Here is a 25,778-nt window from a genome sequence, read left to right on the forward strand (position 1 = left end):
GCACTAGATTTCAACTCGTAACCTCTTGTTCTGCAGACAGGCGCGATTCACTGCACTACACTGTCCTTCCTTAAAGGTTGACTTGCAACAAAATTCACATTACCGTTATTTGATATGAAAAAATTCATCATGTCTTACTCTGTTGTGTTGTAGGTGCAAAATATGTGGAAAGGTGATTACAAGCTCTTAAAAGCTCAAAAATGAACAGAAAATCGCAGCCACACGAGACCGCCGTAGTTTGGATTCTCTTTCCAAAACGGCTCAAATGTGACGTAGCTGTGTTGGATGGTTTCTGTTTACACTTTCTTGCAACCTTATTCGTCGAAATATTTTCACAAATATACTTCACGCATTCAATAAAGCTATGTCTATTGTTCTTACGCGTCTGTTTTATCGTCATTGTAATGCTGTCACTTTTAGCACTGATATCTTATAGCTTACCATAAAAATTCGTTAAACTTTTTAACCTTAGCTCGAAAGAGTACATATCATTGTCTGATAATCATGACGAGCCTGTTGGTCACCTGTGATAATCGAAAAGTGCTGCAAAAATTATTTGCGAAGTAGTGGGTCACATAATCAGAGAACGACTTGACGATTGAATAATGCCGAAATAAAACTGTAAAGTAGCGAGCATCTATATTCGATATGGGGTCTTCGGTAAAACCCGAAGTGTTTGTCATTAACTAGTACTACGATAAGTTTTATATTGAGCTTTGTATTGGCCTTTTAATTCATGTGAGAACATACGTGACAAGACGATAACCAAATTTTGTGGTTACGTCATCGAAATAAAGAGATTCCAATCTACGGCGGCTTTTCGTTTTTGAGCTTTTAAGAGCTTGTAATCACATTTCCACATATTTGGCACTTACAACACAACAGAGTAAGACATGATGAATCTTTTGATACCAAATAACTGTAATGTGAATTTTGTTGCAGGTCAACCTTTAAACCACTTACCAAAATACTATTGGTTACTGACTCACTGCTCATGCGCAGGTCATGATTGTGTGAGACATCATGACACGGAATGTAACGATTATAAGCAAGCTGGCTACTTATTGCTGGCAAATATAGCTGGCTTATTGCTTGTCAGCGAGCTGGCTTCATACAGACAGACACAGCTCTGGCTAAGTTACTAATTTATGTTGCTTGAATTCGTTGGGTAAATAAGCTTAGCCAATGGCAACTTGATTATCTGCCACTGTTTATAAGCAACGCTGGCCAACGCTTATAAACAGTTGACCAGTGAGTATATGATTCATCATGTATTTCTCATGATTGTGCAACTGATGAAGAATACCCATGACCAGTACATGATTCATCATGTATTGGTCATGATTGTGCAACTGATCATGATTGTGCAACTGATCATTTAATTTTAGCCTGGTTGACCGGAATTGAATATGTACCTGGCTGATGAGGGTAAAATTTAGCTCTATTAACTCAGGTCAAAACAAGGTATCTATTTATTGGTTATGGAAGTGTGAAAGACAAGCTAGAAGCAGCAACATGTGGTTTAATTCTATTCATACAACAGTCATATTTTGACATACGAGCTTAATGCGACCGGGACTGAGCGCGTATGTCGATTTACTCGCATCTCAAGGCGCTACACTATTTCCTATATAAATTATCTAAGCACAAATTAACCCGTTAGCATACTTTGAAAAAACAGAATATTACGTTGAAAAACGTGCTTTTAATTGTTTTCATTCAGTAAATGCGTTAAATAAGTAACAAATACCTATTTAGTTTTTATGATCTGCAATAAAATGTAACATCACTATGTAGGCCTACACTACCTATGGAGTTTTATCTTGGAGACAGACGTAGATAACGGCCTTCTATGAGAGACTTGAGAGCAACACATTTGGTGAACTAAATTTTTGTGACCCTAAAAATAGAAACTTTGAATTTAATTTTAATGAATTTAGCTTACCAAGTACGCTCTTGAAGCTAAGTTTTAATCTTTCATTACACTTACATTAATTTTGTCGTCTTATCTTTTTGGTACATGTATCTTTTTCCAGTTAATCACGTTTTGCACCGCCTTTACTTCAACTTTTAGCATACCTTTAAAACTTCAACTGATTCGAGTGATGCTGTTCTCGAAAGCGATACAGATCTGTAATAGGTACAGGCACTATACTCGCCACACCCTATTCACCTAGACCTTTGTTCTAGTGCTACATATAGCTTGTTGTGTCAATTATTTCTCGGAAACTGTATGAGAAACAGAATATGTTTTGCAATTTTGTACCATATGACTATTATTTTTCACTGCAAATGAGTTTGGGTACATTATTCACCTATAATGTCTTGGTAACATAGCCTAAGGTCTTACGGGTAAATTCTTTTCAAACTGGTGTTTAGTATTTTTGATACAAAAAACTTAGATGGCACCCTCAATTTGAGTTTAGCAGAAAATTGGTCTCGGTTTCATTGACCAGAATGGTTGACACGATTATTCTTTTACAAGGAATGAAATGTGTACATTCTAAAGCAGGTTATTTGCAGAGGGAAGCTACCATGGTATGCTATTGCATCAAAGATTTTTTAATTTGTCTCTAGCTGACGATGCTAAAGTTTTATGAAATTATTTCTTTGATTTATAGGTGCAGATGAGTTCCCCATGTACTTCTGGCTCCCCTTAGCAATTTAAAAAAATTATTAAATTAAATGGGTTTGTAATCAATAGCTCAGTTGAATAATGTTAAACTGTCCTCATTCATGCATTTATAAAAACCGTCCTAAAAAGGCTTTTATAAATGCATGAAAATACAGCATTCGCTCTCTTTCTTCCTTTCGAAATCTTGAAGAACTGAAAATACTATCTCTCAGTTGTAACGATTATATGTAATTATGACTTCCTGTTCATGCTTAGTTTTATGCTCGCGAGTTCCATTCTCTTCACAGCTTCATCTTTCCGAACTGGTTCTACAAAACGATGTTGCTGTCATTTATATATTTTATGCTTTGTAATGCGATACTGTTTAAGTTTATCTGTTTGAAATGTGGATATTTATGGCTCCTATGCATTGTAGGTCTAGGAAAATCGAAGAATATGGCTGCTTGCTCGGGCCTCTTGACTTTGTTACTCTTCATTTTCTCTGCTTTTACCGGACTTCTAATATTTGCAAGAGGTTTCTTGCTCAACCGAGTCGCTTTTACGAATGCCACACATAGCTCCTCATTGCCATCATACCCACAACAATATTCAAAGGCCATCGTGTTAGTTATAGATGCACTTAGATACGATTTTGTTGCTCCCCAGCCCAACTCCCATCTTGCATACCACAATAAGATGCCATTTGTGCAGAGTTTAATAAATGACTATCGGCATCAAACAAGACTCTATAAATTCATTGCTGACCCTCCAACTACAACGATGCAAAGATTGAAGGGTCTCACCACAGGCAGCTTACCAACATTTGTTGATGCAGGTTTGAGCTTCGCTGTTTTAAACTGTTTGAACAGTTGAGATTGAAATAAGAGTTGATTTTTTATGAAGCGTTAGATATAATCTCACTCGGGAATAACATAAGCCTATGTTACTTAGTGAAGAACTTGATTATATCTTGCATGGCAATAATGTGCGTGTTGCAGGCTCAAATTTTGCCAGTTCTGAGATCAATGAAGACAATATTATCCAGCAATTGATAAACAATAACAAGTCTGTCGTGTTTATGGGTGATGACACCTGGGAAAGTCTTTTCCCTGGAAGGTAAAGTTTTTGTATATTATGATCCTTGATATGTAGTTTTGTGATTTGCTTTTCTCATCAATTGTTGGCAGAGCTAGAGTGATATACCTTATATTGCTGAGCTTAAAGGCAAAGATAAACTGTTATTAGCTTAGAATTCATTCTGGAATACTCCCTTTCAGTTGATATAGGTGGTGGTGTTATATGCAAATGTTCATGATGACATTCAGCTGATATTATGTTAGCTTAAAAGAAATGCAAAATGTTCTTTTAGGAAAATTTTTTGGCAAGAATACCTCTAGAGAGTTCACACTTTGCATACATACACTTTTTATTTTTTCAGCATATTTATTTCGATTTTCTGTATTATTTCTCAGATTCTTGCGAAGTTATCCTTTTCCATCATTCAACGTATTCGATTTGCATACAGTGGATAGGGGTGTCAAGAAACACCTCCTACCAGAGATAAAAACAGAGGACTACTCTTTGCTCATTGGCCATTTCTTAGGGGTGGACCACTGTGGTCACCGGTACTCTCCAGACCACCCTGCAATGGCTAATAAGCTCACAGAGATGGATGATGTGATCAGGTAGGACTGTTCCATCATGTCCCTGTTTATCTGTATACTCGGTCTCCAAGCTTTCCTTAATCCTTATTTGGTCATTGCTATCAGTTCATGTATTCATTGTTTTCCTTTGATTTTACTCATCTTCCAACTCAGTTTGGTAACATGTGACATGTTTGGCAGGTCTGTCGTAGAGAATCTGGACAATGACACGATTCTCATTGCGCTTGGTGACCATGGTATGACCAAGACTGGTGACCACGGTGGAGATAGCCAGCCAGAGGTCAACTCAGCGCTTCTTCTCCACTCTATGCGACCGGAAGTTTGGTCAGAAGACCAAGTAAATCACACAATTATCTAAATCTTTTGGATCATCTCTTTGCTTACATTGCATCTATGATTTAAACTATCCATTCTGGATTGTTTTAGGTTTTGAAGCAAGTTTCACAAATTGACTTGGTCCCCACTCTCGCTCACTTACTAGGTGTTCCTGTGCCATACTCTAATCTCGGTGCTCTAATAACAGAGGTGGCATTTGAACATAAGGCTGTGGATGCTGATATGTTGCTCCTTAAGGCTCTTGCAGCCAATCAAAATCAGATATCAAATTATCTCTCGCATTACAATCAGGTAAAATAGGAGTTGTCTATTCTAGGTATAGGCAATTGATCAAAATATTAATCTGCCATGAGTGTTAGTATAATTCCCGTAAAAATTGATTTATATGGGCTCATTGCATTATTCCTTTTTATCAACATCACTTTCAATGCTTGTTGAATAATGCATAACTGAATAGTGCATTATTTAATAACGCATTACTCAATAATGCATTCGTCATTAGTGCATTAGTCAATTCTGCATTAATCAATAGTGCATAGTTCGTTAGTGCATTATTCATTAGCGTATTATTCACTAATACACTCTTTGTGTCTGCGGTTAATAATGTCATTTTGGGGCTGTCTGCACCTGAACACATTCACTCACTAAGATGCTAGCTCATATTCGTGAGCTGAATGTTATTGTAAATACAGAATTAAAATATTTCATAATGAGCTTCACTTTAGGTCATCAGTGAGAGAGTGCTGATGTTTGACTTGTATACGGATAAGACTGTTGATAGTTATAATGTGAAAAAGTTGTTAGCTGCTAGTCGATTAAGCTTGATTGTTTATGTTCTTTTGTTGACACCCGATAGTCATCATTCATAGATATCCAACGATCTGCCTGGACCAGAGATGGCGGTTTTGGATGAGATGGAAAGTAGCATGCAACCATCATCATCAGTCAGTAAACCAGCCAGGCTGAAGCAGGCAGACAGGTACTTGCGATATATGAAGAAGGCCAAAGAGATGTGCCAGAGGGTATGGGCCAAGTTCGACATTAACTTGATGCTGATTGGTTGTCTACAAGTACTGTATACAATACTTCTACACGCCATGTCACTCTGGGGTGTTACCCAGCCCTCCACAACTTACGAAGTGTGCCTGTGCCAACTTGCGTTGACTTTCACCTCATTGGTTGTCTCTTACTTAGCCACACCAGCTCTCTACAGCGCAATTATTCAAAGTTTCCTCTTTACGCTTTGCATCGTCATTTGCTTGTCCAGTAGGCAAAAAGTATGGGGAGCATCGCTTGCTGACCTGTTATCATTGGCCTGTCTTGCTGGTTTGTGTTTATGCTCGCTGTCTAATAGTCTGCTCGTCTATGAGGATAAGTGCTCACACTACCTGACACAGTCAGTCCTATTACTTACCTGGCTGACCCATGTACTTACCATTATCAAGCGTGATCTACCGAAGGGAAAGGATCGTAATAAGTTGTCGACTTGTTTGGTCAAAGTGGGAAAGTCTAACTCTACATACTTGTTATTTAGCCTTAGCATTCTAGTCAGACTTGGACATGTATTCGGGGCATGCAGAGAAGAACAGGACGGCTGCGAGGTCTCTCTATTCTTCACACCTCTCTCCAGCCTGCACGGAGAACTTGGAACATATAAAAGTATACGCTTTTGGTTGATGTCAGTTCCAGCGGTAGTGCTGCCTGTAGCTGCTGTACGGAGAGTGCTGACTGTACGAGGGCATTTAAATGGGCGATCTCCTCTCACTCTTGCTGCCACCTATGCACTTTCAATCATCTCTCTCCTAGTCGTTTTTGATTGGGCTGCTGGGAACGCCATAGCTCTTCAGGTCTGGCAGCGTACGCTGTTTGCACGCGCTGTTTATTTTATTGTTATTGGAACTGTAATTCTAGCATTTAGTTGGCCTAAGGCTATATACAGTCTTTCAAACAGCTCAAGGACAATTGAATATGATGGTTCTGTCTCCTCGCTCTATAACTACCTCAAAAGGAGCCTGGAAAGCAAGGCTTCCGAGAACTCACACCCCTTGGTTTATGGACTCGGCACTATTTATAGCGCGGTTTATATCATTATGGCTACTACTTTAGCCTTAGTTCTTCTTATGATCGCTGGTGACGGGATGGCCTGCTCTCTCACATTTCTTTTTTGTACACTTTTTCTCTATTTGGATCTCCATCAATCTGTCATAAAGCAACAGAGTAAGTGTCTTGCTATTGGTCAATATAATTGAAGTCATTAACTTTTTACATTCCTGAACTACTGTTTTGCATGAAAAACAAAATTATTATTATTTGATGTTCCAAATTTATTGTAGTTGTGTATTAGTATGCTTCTGGCCGGCTTATTAATCAATTCTCGAAACTCTCTGGCTTTGACAGATTTGTCTAGTCTAACAGCAAACCATTATATTCATCTGATTAAAATTGCTTCTCTGTTACTTTAGTCACAATGTGAATAATACTTGTTGTGCATAATCTTTCATCTAGTTGATAGCTCGATATCTAGCGCCCTCTGTTGGTACCTCATCGCCAAGTACTTCTTTTACGCGACGGGGCAGCAGCAGACTATCACGAGCATCCGATGGGACGCTGCTTTTCATGGTTTCGCTCAGGATCACTCCAGTCATATAGTCCCTGCTGTAAGCTTTCATCTTACTAATACCGCACTGTCTAGCCTCTGCTTTGCATGTATCCATGTACGTGTAGTTCCTTTTCTTCAAAGGGATTCAAGGCCTTGTTTATAATGTGTCAGAGATTTTAATACTATTATCAGCAGTTATTATTATTATTGTTGTTAGTATTATTACTGTGGCTAGATTTGTTTGTTTCAGTCATTTTTTGCATTTTACATGATTCTTAAAGCATATTTAGCATTTGTCACTGGATTTTTTGTTGCAGCCTCCTTCAAATAGGTTGCACCTAAGCTCAAGATTTTCAGGTTGTATTTTTCAGATTTTACTATTTGCCAGCACCTTCTCTAGTCAGATACTCTGTAGTCTGCTTCTCCCCATGTTGCTCATCGTCACCGAATCCCCTCAGTCTATAGTTCGGAGTCTCCAGGTTTGTCCACCTCGTTCAATCTCTGGTCTAGGGGAGATAACTCTCGTTGAGCAGGAGCCCGAGACCAGACAGAGGCTTTTACGTTTATTCATTGTCTACCTCCTTTCTCACCTGTGCAAGGTAAGTTACTCGTTTAGAGTCAACATACATGTAGGTTGTTATAATGTAAGCTACTCGAAGCTTATAACTATTATGCAGCAGAAAATGGAACGTTAAAGGTTGACTTGCAACAAAATTTACATTACAGACATTTGGTATCAAAAGGTTCACCATGTTTTACTCTGCTGTGTTGTAAGTTCAAAATATGCGAAAATTGATTACAAACTCTTAAAAGCTCAAAAATAAACAGTTAAAAAAGGGTCGTAGGTTAGAATCCCTTTATTTTGATGACGTACTCAACTCAACATGGTTATTGTTTTGACATGTGATATTATCACGTGAAATGAAAGGCCAATAAAAGGCTCAATAAATGGTTCCATATAACACTTCTAGTAGCACTAATTTATGACAAACACCGGGTTCTACCGGAAAATTTAAATTAAAAAAATTATTAAATATAGATGCACGCCACTTTACAGTTTCGTTTCAGCTTGGTCTTATCAACTAGTCATAATCTGATCATGTAACCCATATTTTCCGACAAATGGTGCGAACAACTTCTGCAGCATTTTTCGACCATCACGGGTGACCAACAGGCTCCTCATGTTTATTAGAAGATGATATGCACCTTCTCGAGCTGAGGTTAAAGAATTAATTAATTTTTGGATTAGGTTTTGAGATATCGGTGCTCAAAGTGACAGCATTACAATGATGATGAAATAGATGCATAAGGACAATAGACATAGTTTTATTGAATGTGTGGAGTTTATTTGTGAAAATATTTCAACGATTGAGATTGCATGAAAGTGTAAACAGAAGCACATCGTGCTCAACTACGTCACATTTGAGCCATTTTTGAGAGAGATTCCAACCTACGGCATTTTCGTGATGGCTGGGATTAACTGTTCGTTTTTAAACTTTTAAGAGCTTGTAATCACATTTCCACATATTTTGAACCTACAACATAGCAGAGTAAAACATGATGAACCTTTTGAGACCAAATACAGTAACTGTAACTGTATATGTTACAGTTACACTGTAACAGTTACAGTAATACTGTAACTGTAATGTGAATTTTGTTGCAAATCAACCTTTAAGGTGCATTTACTCCAGAATAATTTATGGGAGTTGCTTCCACACTGAAAAAGTCGGTTTGGTGTAAAACGAAAAATGGTTGTAAAAATGGCTATGTCTCATTCACCAACGTGAGGTCGCTGAAATGCTGCATGTCTATGTCCATTTTTGTCTGTTTGTCCATTTTTGACGGCTGTCATCGATGGAGTACAGCATCAATGACATACCATATTGACCAATCATATCTTGACCAATCATATCTTGACCAATCATATCTTGACCAATCATATTTTGACCAATCATATCTTGCAATGTTACTAGCACCGAAAATGCAAGCAAATGGAGCAGTTAGATACTGATGCTGTATTTCATTGTCTAAAAAGGTAGCCAATGTATAGTCATAGCTTGAGTTAGTTTCACGTAATGTCTTTGCAAAAATATGTTTTAAATCTAAACAAATGAAAAGCCGTTTCAGCTCCAACTCTTTTGACGGAAACACAACTCCAACAAATTGTCCTGGTCTAAACGCACATTCACTGTTGAGAAGATGATGAGATGCTAACCTAACTAACATTCTCTGATGGAATTTATCGTTTATTAACACTCTACTTTTTAATGCAGACATTTCTGCTATGAAAAGCTCGTTAGCACAGACTGATGTTTCTCTTATAGAGTTTTGCGTCTCTTGGTGCTGCGGTTCTGCTCCGGAGGCACCTGATGGTCTGGAAGATCTTTGCACCTGCATTTATATACGAAGGAGCATCTTTCATAGTGACAAGCTTTGCATGTATCTTATCATATATGCTATTCATGAGAATCACCCACTCGCTTCAGACCTACCTTAGCAAGTTTAGTCTTGTCCATTCCGACTAGCTTTTTGATTTCTGATTAAGGATAGTTCTTGTATACCTTTGTAAAATACCATATTTGCACCTGTAGAGTGCCAGTTTTTGTTTTTTATAAGCTATATAGTCAGTTATCGTATTTTGTCTTGTGGAGTTGGCAGATGGTTGTATGATATGATATACATATGAGAATTTGAGCTACTGTCAGCACTTATATTGCTTGTTGCTGTGTAGACTTTCAGCTCGCTGCCATGAGCTACTGTTTATTCGTATAGTATATCTACTGTTATATATATATAAATCGAAGTTTCTGTCAACTGTATGACCAATTAAGCAGTGATTAATATATAGCAACTGAAAAACAATTTCGCACTAGATTTCAACTCGTAACCACTTGTTCTGCAGACAGGCGCGATTCACTGCACTACACTGTCCTTCCTTAAAGGTTGACGTGCAACAAAATTCACATTACCGTTATTTGATATGAAAAAATTCATCATGTCTTCCTCTGTTGTGTTGTAGGTGCAAAATATGTGGAAAGGTGATTACAAGCTCTTAAAAGCTCAAAAACGAACAGAAAATCGCAGCCACACAAGACCGCCGTAGTTTGGATTCCCTTTCCAAAACGGCTCAAATGTGATGTAGTTGTGAGAGATGGTTTCTGTTTACACTTTCTTGTAACCTTATTCGTCGAAATATTTTCACAAATATACTTCACGCATTCAATAAAGCTATGTCTATTGTTCTTACGCGTCTGTTTTATCGTCATTGTAATGCTGTCACTTTTAGCACTGATATCTTATAGCTTACCATAAAAATTTGTTAAACATTTTAACCTTAGCTCGAAAGAGTACATATCATTGTCTGATAATCATGACGAGCCTGTTGGTCACCTGTGATAATCGAAAAGTGCTGCAAAAATTATTTGCGAAGTAGTGGGTCACATGATCAGAGAACGACTTGACGATTGAATAATGCCGAAATAAAACTGTAAAGTAGCGAGCATCTATATTCGATATGGGGTCTTCGTTAAAACCCGAAGTGTTTGTCATAAACTAGTACTACGATAAGTTTTATATTGAGCTTTGTATTGGCCTTTTAATTCATGTGAGAACATACGTGACAAGACGATAACCAAATTTTGTGGTTACGTCATCGAAATAAAGAGATTCCAATCTACGGCGGCTTTTCGTTTTTGAGCTTTTAAGAGCTTGTAATCACATTTCCACATATTTGGCACTTACAACACAACAGAGTAAGACATGATGAATCTTTTGATACCAAATAACTGTAATGTGAATTTTGTTGCAGGTCAACCTTTAAACCACTTACCAAAATACTATTGGTTACTGACTCACTGCTCATGCGCAGGTCATGATTGTGTGAGACATCATGACACGGAATGTAACGATTATAAGCAAGCTGGCTACTTATTGCTGGCAAATATAGCTGGCTTATTGCTTGTCAGCGAGCTGGCTTCATACAGACAGACACAGCTCTGGCTAAGTTACTAATTTATGTTGCTTGAATTCGTTGGGTAAATAAGCTTAGCCAATGGCAACTTGATTATCTGCCACTGTTTATAAGCAACGCTGGCCAACGCTTATAAACAGTTGACCAGTGAGTATATGATTCATCATGTATTTCTCATGATTGTGCAACTGATGAAGAATACCCATGACCAGTACATGATTCATCATGTATTGGTCATGATTGTGCAACTGATCATGATTGTGCAACTGATCATTTAATTTTAGCCTGGTTGACCGGAATTGAATATGTACCTGGCTGATGAGGGTAAAATTTAGCTCTATTAACTCAGGTCAAAACAAGGTATCTATTTATTGGTTATGGAAGTGTGAAAGACAAGCTAGAAGCAGCAACATGTGGTTTAATTCTATTCATACAACAGTCATATTTTGACATACGAGCTTAATGCGACCGGGACTGAGCGCGTATGTCGATTTACTCGCATCTCAAGGCGCTACACTATTTCCTATATAAATTATCTAAGCACAAATTAACCCGTTAGCATACTTTGAAAAAACAAAATATTACACTGAAAAACGTGTTTTTAATTGTTTTCATTCAGTAAATGCGTTAAATAAGTAACAAATACCTATTTAGTTGTTATGATCTGCAATAAAATGTAACATCACTATGTACACTACTTATGGAATTTTATCTTGGAGACAGACGTAGATAACGGCCTTCTATGAGAGACTTGAGAGCAACACATTTGGTGAACTAAATTTTTGTGACCCTAAAAATAGAAACTTTGAATTTAATTTTAATGAATTTAGCTTACCAAGTACGCTTTTGAAGCTAAGTTTTAATCTTTCATTACACTTACATTAATTTTGTCGTCTTATCTTTTTGGTACATGTATCTTTTTCCAGTTAATCACGTTTTGCACCGCCTTTACTTCAACTTTTAGCATACCTTTAAAACTTCAACTGATTCGAGTGATGCTGTTCTCGAAAGCGATACAGATCTGTAATAGGTACAGGCACTATACTCGCCACACCCTATTCACCTAGACCTTCGTTCTAGTGCTACATATAGCTTGTTGTGTCAATTATTTCTCGGAAACTGTATGAGAAACAGAATATGTTTTGCGATTTTGTACCATATGACTATTATTTTTCACTGCAAATGAGTTTGAGTACATTATTCACCTATAATGTGTTGGTAACATAGCCTAAGGTCTTATGGGTAAATTCTTTTCAAACTGGTGTTTAGTATTTTTGATACAAAAACTTAGATGGCACCCTCAATTTGAGTTTAGCAGAAAATTGGTGTCGGTTTCATTGACCAGAATGGTTGACACGATTATTCTTTTACAAGGAATGAAATGTGCACATTCTAAAGCAAGTTATTTGCAGAGGGAAGCTACCATGGTATGCTATTGCATCAAAGATTTTTTAATTTGTCTCTAGCTGACGATGCTAAAGTCTTATGAAATTATTTTTTTGATTTATAGGTGCAAATGAGTTCCCCATGTACTTCTGGCTCCCCTTAGCAATTTTAAAAAATTATTAAATTAAATGGGTTTGTAATCACTAGCTCAGTTGAATAATGTTAAACTGTCCTCATTCATGCATTTATCAAAACCGTCCTAAAAAGGCTTTTATAAATACATGAAAATACAGCATTCGCTCTCTTTCTTCCTTTCGAAATCTTGAAGAACTGAAAATACTATCTCTCAGTTGTAACGATTATATGTAATTATGACTTCCTGTTCATGCTTAGTTTTATGCTCTAGAGTTGCATTCTCTTCACAGCTTCATCTTTCCGAACTGGTTCTACAAAACGATGCTGCTGTCTTTTATAGATTTTATGCTTTGTAATGCAATATTGTTTATGTGTATCTGTTTGAAATGTGGATATTTTATGGCTCCTATGCATTGTAGGTTTAGGAAAATCGAAGAATATGGCTGCTTGCTCGGGCCTCTTGACTTTGTTACTCTTCATTTTCTCTGCTTTTACCGGGCTTCTAATATTTGCAAGAGGTTTCCTGCTCAACCGAGTCGCTTTTACGAATGCTACACATAGCTCCTCATTGCCATCATACCCACAACAATATTCAAAGGCCATAGTGTTAGTTATAGATGCACTTAGATACGATTTTGTTGCTCAGCAGCCCAACTCCCATCTTGCATACCATAATAAGATGCCATTTGTGCAGAGTTTAATAAATGACTATCGGCATCAAACAAGACTCTATAAGTTCATTGCTGACCCTCCAACTACAACGATGCAAAGATTGAAGGGTCTCACCACTGGCAGCTTACCAACATTTGTTGATGCAGGTTTGAGCTTCGCTGTTTTAAAACTGTTTGAACAGTTGAGATTGAAATAAGAGTTGATTTTTTATGAAGCGTTAGATATAATCTCACTCGGGAATAACATAAGCCTATGTTACTTAGTGAATAACTTGATTATATCTTGCATGACAATAATGTGCGTGTTGCAGGCTCAAATTTTGCCAGTTCTGAGATCAATGAAGACAATATTATCCAGCAATTGATAAACAATAACAAGTCTGTCGTGTTTATGGGTGATGACACCTGGGAAAGTCTTTTCCCTGGAAGGTAAAGTTTTCGTATATTATGATCCTTGATATGTAGTTTTGTGATTTGCTTTTTTCATCAATTGTTGGCAGAGCTAGAGTGATATACCTTATATTGCTGAGCTTAAAGGCAAAGATAAACTGTTATCAGCTTAGAATTCATTCTGGAATATTCCCTTTCAGTTGAATTAGGTGGTGGTGTTATTATATATGCAAATGTTCATGATGACATTCAGCTGATATTATATTAGCTTAAAAAAAATGCAAATGTTCTTTTAGGAAAACCTTTTAGCAAGATTACCTCTAGAGAGTTCACACTTTGCATACTTTTTATTTTTTCAGCGTATTTATTTCGATTTTCTGCATTATTTCTCAGATTCTTGCGAAGTTATCCTTTTCCATCATTCAACGTATTCGATTTGCATACTCTGGATAGGGGTGTCAAGAAACACCTCCTACCAGAGATAAAAACAGAGGACTACTCTTTGCTCATTGGCCATTTCTTAGGGGTGGACCACTGTGGTCACCGGTACTCTCCAGACCACCCTGCAATGGCTAATAAGCTCACAGAGATGGATGATGTGATCAGGTAGGACTGTTCCATCATGTCCCTGTTTATCTGTATACTCGGTCTCCAAGCTTTCCTTAATCCTTATTTGGTCATTGCTATCAGTTCATGTATTCATTGTTTTCCTTTGATTTTACTCATCTTCCAACTCAGTTTGGTAACATGTGACATGTTTGGCAGGTCTGTCGTAGAGAATCTGGACAATGACACGATTCTCATTGCGCTTGGTGACCATGGTATGACCAAGACTGGTGACCACGGTGGAGATAGCCAGCCAGAGGTCAACTCAGCGCTTCTTCTCCACTCTATGCGACCGGAAGTTTGGTCAGAAGACCAAGTAAATCACACAATTATCTAAATCTTTTGGATCATCTCTTTGCTTACATTGCATCTATGATTTAAACTATCCATTTTGACTTGTTTTAGGTTTTGAAGCAAGTTTCACAGATTGACTTGGTTCCCACTCTCGCTCACTTACTAGGTGTTTCTGTGCCATACTCTAATCTCGGTGATCTAATAACAGAGGTGGCATTTGAACATAAGGCTGTGGATGCTGATATGTTGCTCCTTAAGGCTCTTGCAGCCAATCAACATCAAATATCAAACTATCTCTCGCATTACAATCAGGTAAAATAGGAGTTGTCTATTCTAGGTATAGGCAATTGATCAAAATATTAATCTGCCATGAGTGTTAGTATAATCCCCGTAAAAATTGATTTACATGGGCTCATTGCATTATTCCTTTTATCAACATCACTTTCAATGCTTGTTGAATAATGCATAACTCAATAGCGCATTATTTAATAATGCATTACTCAATAATACATTCGTCATTAGTGCATTAGTCAATCCTGCATTAATCAATAGTGCATTGTTCATTAGTGCATTATTCACTAGCGTATTATTCACTAATACACTCTTTACGTCTGCGGTTAATAATGTCATTTAAGGGCTGTCTGCACCTGAACACATTCACTAACTAAGATGCTAGCTCATATTCGTCAGCTGAATGTTATTCTAAATACAGAATTAAAATATTTTATAATGAGCTTCACTTTAGTTCATCAGTGAGAGAGTGCTGTTGATAAGGCTGTTGATAATTATAATGTAAAAAAGTTCTTAGCTGCTAGTTGAATAAGCTTGATTGTTTATGTTCTTTTGTTGACACCAGATAGTCATCATTCATAGATATCCAACGATCTGCCTGGACCAGAGATGGCGGTTTTGGATGAGATGGAAAGTAGCATGCAACCATCATCATCAGTCAGTAAACCAACCAGGCTGAAGCAGGCAGACAGGTACTTGCGATATATGAAGAAGGCCAAGGAGATGTGCCAGAGGATATGGGCCAAGTTTGACATTAACTTGATGCTGATTGGTTGTCTACAAGTACTGTATACAATACTTCTACATGCCATGTCACTCTGGGGCATTACCCAGCCCTCCACAAGTTACGAAGTGTGCCTGTGCCAACTTGCGTTGACTTTTACCTCATTGGTTGTCTTTTACTTAGCCACACCAGCTCTCTACAGCGCAATTATTCAAAGTTTCCTCTTTACGCTTTGTGTCGTCATTTGCTTGTCCAGTAGGCAAAAAGTACGGGGAGCTTCGCTTTCTGACCTGTTATCATTGGCGTGTCTTGCTGGTTTGTGTTTATGCTCGCTGTCTAATAGCCTGCTCGTCTATGAGGATAAGTGCTCACACTACCTGACACAGTCAGTCCTGTTACTTACCTGGCTGACCCATGTACTTACCATTATCAAGCGTGATCTACCGAAGGGAAAGGATCGAAATAAGCTGTCGACTTGTTTGGTCAAAGTGGGAAAGTCTAACTCTACATACTTGTTATTTAGCCTTAGCATTCTAGTCAGACTTGGACATGTATTCGGGGCATGCAGAGAAGAACAGGAAGGCTGCGAGGTCTCTCTATTCTTCACACCTCTCTCCAGCCTGCACGGAGAACTTGAAACATATAAAAGTATACGCTTTTGGTTGATGTCAGTTCCAGCGGTAGTGCTGCCTGTAGCTGCTGTACGGAGAGTGCTGACTGTACGAGGGCATTTAAATGGGCGATCTCCTCTCACTTTTGCTGCCACCTATGCACTTCCAATCATCTCCCTCCTAGTCGTTTTTGATTGGGCTGCTGGGAACGCCATAGCTCTTCAGGTCTGGCAGCGTACGCTGTTTGCACGCGCTGTTTATTTTATTGTTATTGGAACTGTAATTCTAGCATTCAGTTGGCCTAAGGCTATATACAGTCTTTCAAACAGCTCAAGGACAATTGAATATGATGGTTCTGTCTCCTCGCTCTATAACTACCTCAGGAGTAGCCTGGAAAGCAAGGCTTCCGAGAGCTCGCATCTCTTAGTTTATGGACTCGGCACTATTTATAGCGCGGTTTATATCATTATGGCTACTACTTTAGCCTTAGTTCTTCTTATGATCGCTGGTGACGGGATGGCCTGCTCTCTCACATTTCTTTTTTGTACACTTCTTCTCTATTTGGATCTCCATCAATTTGTCATAAAGCAACAGAGTAAGTGTCTTGCTATTGGTCAGTATAATAGAAGTCATTGACTTTTTACATTCCTGAACTACTGTTTTACATGAAAAACAAAATTATTATTATTTGATGTTCCAAATTTATTGTAGTTGTGTATTAGTATACTTCTGGCCGGCTTATTAACCAATTCTCGAAACTTTCTGGCTTTAACAGATTTGTCTAGTCTAACAGCAAACCATTATATTCATCTGATTAAAATTGCTTCTCTGTTACTTTAGTCACAATGTGAATAATACTTGTTGTGTATATTCTTTCATCTAGTTGATAGCTCGATAACCAGCGCCCTCTGTTGGTACCTCATCGCTAAGTACTTCTTTTACGCGACTGGGCAGCAGCAGACTATCACGAGCATCCGATGGGACGCTGCTTTTCATGGTTTTGCTCAGGATCACTCCAGTCATATAGTACCTGCTGTAAGCTTTCATCTTACTAATACCGCACTGTCTAGCCTCTGCTTTGCATGTATCCATGTACGTGTAGTTCCTTTTCTTCAAAGCGATTCAAGGCCTTGTTTATAATGTGTCAGAGATTTTAATACTATTATCAGCAGTTATTATTATTATTGTTGTTAGTATTATTACTGTGGCTAGATTTGTTTGTTTCAGTCAATGTATTTTACATGATTCTTAAAGCATATTTAGCATTTGTCACAAGGTTTTTCATTACAGCCTCCTTCAAATAGGTTGGACCTAAGCTCAAGATTTTCAGGTTGTATTTTTCAGATTTTATTATTTGCCAGCACCTTCTCTAGTCAGATACTCTGTAGTCTGCTTCTCCCCATGTTGCTCATCGTCACCGAATCCCCTCAGTCTATAGTTCGGAGTCTCCAGGTTTGTCCACCTCGTTCAATCTCTGGTCTAGGGGAGATAACTCTCGTTGAGCAGGAGCCCGAGACCAGACAAAGGCTTTTACGTCTATTCATTGTTTACCTCCTCTCTCACCTGTGCAAGGTAAGTTACTCGGTTAGAGTCAACATACATGTAGGTTGTTATAATGTCCGCTACTCGAAGCGTATAACTATTATGCAGCAAAAATGGAACGTTAAATGTTGACTTGTAACAATATTTACATTACAGACATTTGGTATCAAAAGGTTCACCATGTCTTACTCTGCTGTGTTGTAACTTCAAAATATGCGGAAACTGATTACAAACTCTTAAAAGCTCAAAAATAAACAGTTAAAAAAGGGTCGTAGGTTAGAATCCCTTTATTTTGATGACGTACTCAACTCAACATGGTTATTGTTTTGACATGTGATATTATCACGCGAATTGAAAGGCCAATAAAAGGCTCACTAAATGGTTCCATATAACACTTCTAGTAGCACTAATTTATGACAAACACCGGGTTCTACCGGAAAATTTAAATTAAAAAAATTATTAAATATACAGTGCACCCTCGAGATACGATGTTAATCCGTTCCAAGGCTGGCTTCATATGGCGAAAAAATCGTATGTCCGGGTATAGAAACCATTGTAATTATGCAATGAAAAAAAGAAGGTAAAAATCGTGCAAAATTTTATAAAAATGCTGTACATATTGAAAATTAGTTACAAAATAGTATGTTAACTTTAGTAACTATAGTTACCTACAGTAGCTGCATTGTATTAAGTGCACCTAGTGATTATAATCTGCAATACTGTAAAATTGTAATCTCTGTACCAAATGCAGATCGTACGGTAACAAGTTCTTACCTTCAAAAGGTACGCATAACATAAACGTCGAATTCACTTCAAATAAGTTTAGCTTGCCAAACTCACCCTTAAAACCAAGTTTCAGTATATATTTTGAACTATTTTAATGAATTTCAACTGTTATCACAAAATTTTATCCGTCATAAGTTTCTGTCTTCACTTTCATTATAAAATTTACCGTGTCTGGTTGAAACCTTTTTCAACCAGAATTCAATAAGAAAGGCCGAGCGATGCAGTTATCGAAAGCTGCCTCTCACACACCTGACCATTTAATGGCTACCGAAAAGAAAAATTTTAATTACTATACAGGACGTACATACCTTTGGAGTGACGTGAATTTAGCTGGTATATTGTAGCGAATAAAGCAGAGAAGAGGCAAAAACGTATCAATGCTAATTATGTTGCTGTACACTTGAAGATTAATTTAATACGTAATAAAATGGAATTTTTAGCAGGCTAAAGAAGGTTGTCTAGTCCTGTCCAATTTTTCTTCTGGTTTAAAAGAAAAAATGCTGGTGCAATGCAGAAAACTGCTAGCTAGCTAAAGCTTGTAGAAGGATCCAGAGAAGGTGCTACAGTAGTTTTTCTTGTATGAAATGTGCACAAGAATCATTGTAACCATACGTACAAAGTTTGTACGTATTTATACCCTAGAGGAAAGGGCTTTAACAAGTTTCAGAAAGTAATGTACCGTAGGTACATGTAGGTAAATGCGTCAACTATCTTGAGTAGCTAGTTATATGAGTTACATACATACGATGAATTGTATTCCCGTAGGAGATAACAAGCCCACCTGCAAAGACATGGTTAAAAAAGAAAATAAAACATAAAATCAAAAGGAAACAAATAAAATGAATAAAATATGAAAAAAATGCCACACAAGAGATAAATAATATATACATTGTATTATACATGCATTGTTTTAATGTACCAGTCCACATCAGTAAATTAAACACTTGAAATATTTCTGCCAATGTGGGGTTTTCTGTATCTTCTATTTCCTCGCCTTTACCAAATGGTTGCTCCTTTTGAATGCTGATCGCGTGCATGACCTAGCTCCTTCAAATCTTCATCTGGAAGCTCTTTCTTGTGCTTGCTTTAATGGAGTTCTTGTTTTAATAATAATTGCAAATGCTGATTGGTTGCGATCATATCCCTTGACAATGTTAATAATACGGGTGCCTTCTTATTTACGACATCCAACTTTGTTGACATAGAAATCATTTTTCCTTCGTTTTGTAACGCTTGTATCGGTCTCAGATTCCATAGCTAACGAATTAAATGTATATACTTGTAGTTATATACGTATGCTGACTTAAAAGTTTATAGTTAAATATATAATAACGCTACAAATGAATATTTGCTCTCGCTTGTGTATTTTACACGAAATTTTCCACGCGGAATGCTGACATGAGAGAAGTCGATCATCGTGTCTCTTCTAAATATTCTGAAAATGTTTTCGGTAAACTATATTTCAGTGCCTTTTTTATTTCGACGTGCGTTATGAGCACACCGACCGCCAAATTTTAACTCGGGCGAAACTTTTCTCAAAATCGTATGGTGGAATAAAATTCGTATAGCGAGGTGAAGATATCACAATGTTTGACTTCGTAAGGTGAAAAAATCGTATATCAGGGTAATCGTATCTCGAGGGTGCACTGTAGATGCACGCCACTTTACAGTTTCGTTTCAGTTTGGTCTTATCAACTAGTCATAATCTGATCAAGTTACCCATATTTTCTGACAAATGGTGCGAACAACTTCTGCAGCATTTTTCAACCATCACAGGTGACCAACAGGCTCCTCATGTTTATCAGAGGATGATATGCACCTTCTCGAGCTGAGGTTAAAGAATTAAACTAATTTTTAGATTAGGTTTTGAGATATCGGTGCTCAAAGTGACAGCATTACAATGATGATGAAATAGATGCATAAGGACCATAAACATGATTTTATTGAATGGGTGAAGTTTATTTGTGAAAGTATTTCAACGATTGAGGTTGCATGAAAGTGTAAACAGAAGCACACCGTGTTCAACTATGTCACATTTGAGCCATTTTTGAGAGAGATTCCATCCTACGGCATTTTCGTGATGGCTGGGATTAACTGTTCGTTTTTAAACTTTTAAGAGCTTGTAATCACATTTCCACATATTTTGAACCTTCAACATAGCAGAGTAAGACATAATGAACCTTTTGATACCAAATAACTGTAATGTAAATTTTGTTGCAAATCAACCTTTATGGTGCATTTACACCAGAATAATTTATGGGAGTTGCTTCCACACTGAAAAGTCCCATTCACCAACATGAGGTCGGCGAAATGCTGCATCCCTGTTTGTCCATTTTTGATGGCTGTCATTGATGGAGTACAGCATCAATGACATATCATATTGACCAATCATCTCTTGACTAATCATATCTTGACCAATCATATTCTGACCAATCATATCTTGCAATGTTACTAGCACCGAAAATGCAAGCAAATGGAGTAGTTAGATACCGATGTTGTATTTCATTGTCTAAAAAAGTAGCCAATGTATAATCATAGTTTGAGTTAGTTTCACATTGCAAAAACATGTTTTAATTCTAAACAGATGAAAAGCTGTTTCAGCTCCAACTCTCTTGACGGAAACACACTTCCAACAAATTGTCCTGGTCTAAATGCACATTCACTGTTGAGAACATAGACCTATTAACTATACTAGACTGGGCAATGCGAAGCCACAGTGTCCTACATAAATAGCCACATTCTTCGCGACATAACGTCAACGCTTTGTTCACTTGCAGCTGGTCAGGCAAGTGAGTCATCATTGTTTACATTGAAAGAATGACAGAGGACAGCTTTGTTGCTACATGTAATTTGACATAACTACTAAAGTACACAAGATATTGGTTTAAAATTTTAGATGCAAAGCTTATACACTATGCATTTCCTACCCTGCAAGTTTGTAAACATAAAGTTGAATATTTCATATGTAAAGTGCCAGTAAAAATGTATATTGATCTATTCAAAAAATATTGCAAAATTATCAATGTTGCCCAATGTTATGGGCTAACATGTCAGATAGCTAGGTGTACAAACTGATTTCAAATGCATACACACTGGTAAATGGTACACTGATCGCAGTCTGCCATGAACATAAATGTTGGGTCTTAGTTGTTATGCAAACAGCTCAGAAAAATCGTAGAAAACAAACGACAAATAGTGTAGACACTTTTCTAGACATATTGTGACAGGCTACACATGACTAAAGACGATCAGTCGGCTGAGCTTTGATCTAAGATTACTCTTGTTAGCTGCTACCTTTGTAGCCTCATGGTGAATTCTAATTCTGACATATCTGGATGTGATAGTTTTAACTAACGCTGCGCTGTGACTTGAGCATGGAAATTCCTGATGCAAATTGCTTTGTAAAACCAATAAAAGAGTCTTAGTGACTACCAGCTTGTGTATGTCTGCAGTGATTCCTTGTAAGTTGACACACTGCCATATGATCTGTTCTTAGCTTAGACATATCTTTGTGATGACAGGATGAGGTGTAAACAGACCACCTCTACCTTTTACACTGATTAGTATCGCATCATCCCTGGTGCGTAAACCTGGACAGGAGACTATAAAGCTGGTGCAGCCATTGCAGTTGAGTTTTAAGCTCCGTACCGCATGACCTGCTAAATAAATGTCATATGCTAATATTATTATAAAAAGTATATGTATCAACCGTAAAATAAATTTAACTACATCTCACTGATTTGCTGCAGTATTATTTCAAGCCACTCTGCTACCTGTATATCTGTTCTATACACTAGCAATAAGTGAAAGTAGCTAATACCAAAATACATGTACATACCTAAATCATGTACCACAATATGGGCAGTCATGCAGTTTAGCACATGCAGCAAGGCTGCAATGTGTGCCAGATCTCTTGTTTTGTAGAAAACTTGGAGGAATTGGTGGTATTTACCTACTGATGTACTCCACTATGTCCGAGACAGATTTTGACAGATCAATTTCTACCCGTTCGCTTGATTCCAAATAATCATGGAAGTCATCTTCACTTTCTACATGAATTTTTCTTCGTTTAGATGAGAGAAGTAGGGAGCAGAAGCCATCTGAGCTATCACAATCAAGACAGTTAGCACTCGTGCTAGGTGTGATGTCTGTTTTCACTAATAGAGCTTTCAGTGCAGATTTGAAGCTACGGACATCTGGATTATTGTTGAAACCTCCCTTGCCCCGAATCTTTGAGGACAGTGTTTCTATATGCTCCTGTCCAAGCTTGTACAGAAGTAGATACTTGGCCTCGCGAAATGTTTGAAAAATTTAATTCCCTATTCCAAGGTTCGAGGTACGCTTATGTAGAGGGTCGGGAATGATCTCTTCAGATTGCTTGGCGGCTGTTGGCTCTTCATAGCAAAGTAAAGGTTCCAGGACTGGCTCATCTCGGTCTGGTGGAGATGATTTAGATAGTTTTGGTCGGCATAACAGTCGTCTATGCTTTGGTTGAGTCGGTTGTAAATATGTTGGCAGATAATCAAATACCCTTGGTACAGCAGTAGGCTTTAGTATGGCAGCCATCATCATAGCAGGGATCACTGCCGAGCGCAGAGTATTTGGAAGGCATCCAGTCTTTACGTTTCTCGGCCTCTATCCACTTGTTACGTATGTCTAGGTGTTTTTCTTCCAATGGAAAGGTGTGGAAACTGAGTTAACTGTCTTTTGCTGGCGTATTAAAACAACCAAATGCACAGCAAAAATTTTTACTCTTCTTGTCCTGCAAAATAATCAGTAAATGATTGCATTCTTATGAGACCATCATAAAGTAAAAATCTTTTTGTTGGGCTTAGCTACACTTCTAAATATAGCACAGTCATCATCATACTCATTTACTAGCCTATGTCCACCTGCCATGGCGATGAAAAACTTCATAAAAAGGGCAACAATCAATCTACTACGCGCTTGGCACCTCTTTGTGCGAAACAACTTTTCAAATTGTAGCGCTAGCAATGAACTTTAGAAAAACATTTTGGAAAAAACTACTATTTGTATGCATATCTCAGAAAAATCCGCAAGATTTCTTGCTCTTCATATGTAGGTACCTCTCACAACCACACTTGAAAAAAGTTGGAGTAAAATTTACCTTCGAATCATTTCCAGTGCTGGTAGTTGCTCCAGTCTCCATGGCTTCTTACTTAAAACTATGGCCTAGACTAGGCAAAGTGAACAAAGCAACAAAGTGAACCTAAACCTATTTTCTGCTGCTGTTTGCATAACACCTAAGACCCAACATTTATATTCATGGCAGACTGCGATCAGTGTACCATTTACCTGTGTGTATGCATTTAAAATCAGTTTGTACACCTAGCTATCTAACATGTTAGCCCATAGCATAGGGCAACATTGATAATTTTGCAATATTTTCTGAATAGATCAATATACATTTTTACTGGCACTTTACATATGAAATATTCAACTTTATGTTTACAAATTTGCAGGGTAGGAAATGCATAGTGTATAAGCTTTGCATCTAAAATTTTAAACCAATATCTTGTGTACTTTAGTAGTTATGTCAAATTACATGTAGCAACAAAGCTGTCCTCTGTCATTCTTTCAATGTAAACAATGATGACTCACTTGCCTGACCAGCTGCAAGTGAACAAAGCGTTGACGTTATGTCGCGAAGAATGTGGCTATTTAAGTAGGACACAATGCTGAGCCGTGATGCATTGGATTGCCCAGTCTAGTATAGTTAATAGGTCTATGATTGAGAAGATGATGAGATGCTAACATAACTAACATTCTCTGATGTAATTTACCGTTTATTAGCACTCTACTTTTTAATGCAGACATTTCTGCTATGAAAAGCTCGTTAGCACAGCCTGATGTTTCTCTTATAGAGTTTTGCGTCTCTTGGTGCTGCGGTTCTGCTCCGGAGGCACCTGATGGTCTGGAAGATCTTTGCACCTGCATTTATATACGAAGGAGCATCTTTCATAGTGACAAGCCTTGCCTGTATCTTATCATATATGCTATTCATGAGAATCACGCGCTCGCTTCAGACCTACCTTAGCAAGTTTAGTCTTGTCCATTCCGACTAGCTTTTTCATTTCTGATTAAGGATAGTTCTTGTATACCTTTGTAAAGTATCATCTTTGCACCTGTAGAGTGCCATTTTTTGTTTTTTATAAGCTATATAGTCAGTTATCGTATTTTGTCTTGTGGAGTTGGCAGATGGTTGTATGATATGATATACATATGAGAATTTGAGCTACTGTCAGCACTTATATTGCATGTTGCTGTGTAGACTTTCAGCTCGCTGCCATGGGCTACTGTTTATCCGTATAGTATATCTACTGTTATATATATATATAAAAATCGAAGTTTCTGTCAACTCTATGATCAATTAAGCAGTGATTAATATATAGCAACTGAAAAACAATTTCGCACTGGATTTAAACTCGGAAATTGCAGTTCTGCAGACAGGCGCGATCCACTGCACTACACCGTCCATCCTTAAACCACTTACCAAAATACTATTGGTTACTGCTAACACGCAGTTCATGATTGGGTGAGACATCATGACGAGAATTGTAATGACTATAAGCAAGCTGGTTGCTTATTGTTGGCAGATATAGCTGGGCTTATTGCTTGTCAGTGAGCTGGCTTCATACAAAGAGACACAGCTTTGGCTAAGCTACTAATTTATGTTGCTTGAATTCATTGTGTAAATAATAGAGGTGGAACGAGACACGAGACGTCTCGAGTATCGACCTGTCTCGTATCGGTCTCGTCTCGAGTTAACTATTGCCAAACTCGAGACAGGAAATAGAACTAAAGTGCTTGCGCACGGTCGTTAAAACATGGCTTCTTGCGGTAGCAACAACTCCATATATTGTAACGGATTGCGGGCAGCTGCCTTTAAAGTTCTACCCGGTCCGTTACTACCTGTTGTTATTGATTATGTTGGCCACTGAGTCTACTCATGTAGTCCGGACAACGGCCCTGTTATATTTTAGTTCGGTTCTGTGTTCTTAAAACAGATACCGGGTCGTATCTAATTGCTCTTCGGATAATCCACTTTAATAAATTGGATAACTTTTGCGGGTAAAATGTCTGTATTTTATCGTATCGTGTCTAAACACCAACTGACCTTCATAAAATTCGGGCCTCT

The 25,778-nt window shown here is 37.7% G+C and overlaps 3 protein-coding genes across 3 annotated transcripts in view; 2 read left to right on the forward strand and 1 right to left on the reverse strand.

Annotated features, from left to right (window-relative positions):
- LOC137386065 (cAMP-regulated phosphoprotein 19-like) overlaps positions 1-25,778 on the reverse strand; it is a 249,677-nt gene that overhangs the window by 23,003 nt on the left and 200,896 nt on the right. The gene's annotated exons all lie outside the window — the stretch shown is intronic.
- On the forward strand, positions 3,071-9,738 carry LOC137391278 (GPI ethanolamine phosphate transferase 3-like). Its single transcript, XM_068077703.1, has 9 exons — positions 3,071-3,449; positions 3,613-3,730; positions 4,087-4,299; positions 4,459-4,615; positions 4,705-4,905; positions 5,484-6,831; positions 7,120-7,271; positions 7,585-7,812; positions 9,538-9,738. The coding sequence occupies exons 1-9, from the start codon at positions 3,071-3,073 to the stop codon at positions 9,736-9,738; spliced, it is 2,997 nt and encodes a 998-aa protein (XP_067933804.1).
- LOC137391286 (GPI ethanolamine phosphate transferase 3-like) lies at positions 13,468-24,705 on the forward strand. Its single transcript, XM_068077715.1, has 9 exons — positions 13,468-13,522; positions 13,687-13,804; positions 14,159-14,371; positions 14,531-14,687; positions 14,786-14,977; positions 15,539-16,892; positions 17,175-17,326; positions 17,636-17,863; positions 24,505-24,705. Exons 1-9 carry the CDS (start codon positions 13,468-13,470, stop codon positions 24,703-24,705), a joined length of 2,670 nt encoding a protein of 889 aa, XP_067933816.1.

This window comes from Watersipora subatra, chromosome 1 (genome assembly GCF_963576615.1).
Source record: "Watersipora subatra chromosome 1, tzWatSuba1.1, whole genome shotgun sequence".
Taxonomy (NCBI): domain Eukaryota; kingdom Metazoa; phylum Bryozoa; class Gymnolaemata; order Cheilostomatida; family Watersiporidae; genus Watersipora; species Watersipora subatra.

Coding starts and splice junctions, on each gene's coding strand:
- LOC137391286 (XM_068077715.1), top strand. CDS start 13,468: ATGCAAAGATTGAAGGGTCTCACCACTGGCAGCTTACCAACATTTGTT. Junction 13,523..13,686: donor ACCAACATTTGTTGATGCAG/GTTTGAGCTTCG, acceptor TGCGTGTTGCAG/GCTCAAATTTTGCCAGTTCT. Junction 17,864..24,504: donor TCCTCTCTCACCTGTGCAAG/GTAAGTTACTCG, acceptor TTTCTCTTATAG/AGTTTTGCGTCTCTTGGTGC.
- LOC137391278 (XM_068077703.1), top strand. CDS start 3,071: ATGGCTGCTTGCTCGGGCCTCTTGACTTTGTTACTCTTCATTTTCTCT. Junction 3,450..3,612: donor ACCAACATTTGTTGATGCAG/GTTTGAGCTTCG, acceptor TGCGTGTTGCAG/GCTCAAATTTTGCCAGTTCT. Junction 4,300..4,458: donor GAGATGGATGATGTGATCAG/GTAGGACTGTTC, acceptor CATGTTTGGCAG/GTCTGTCGTAGAGAATCTGG.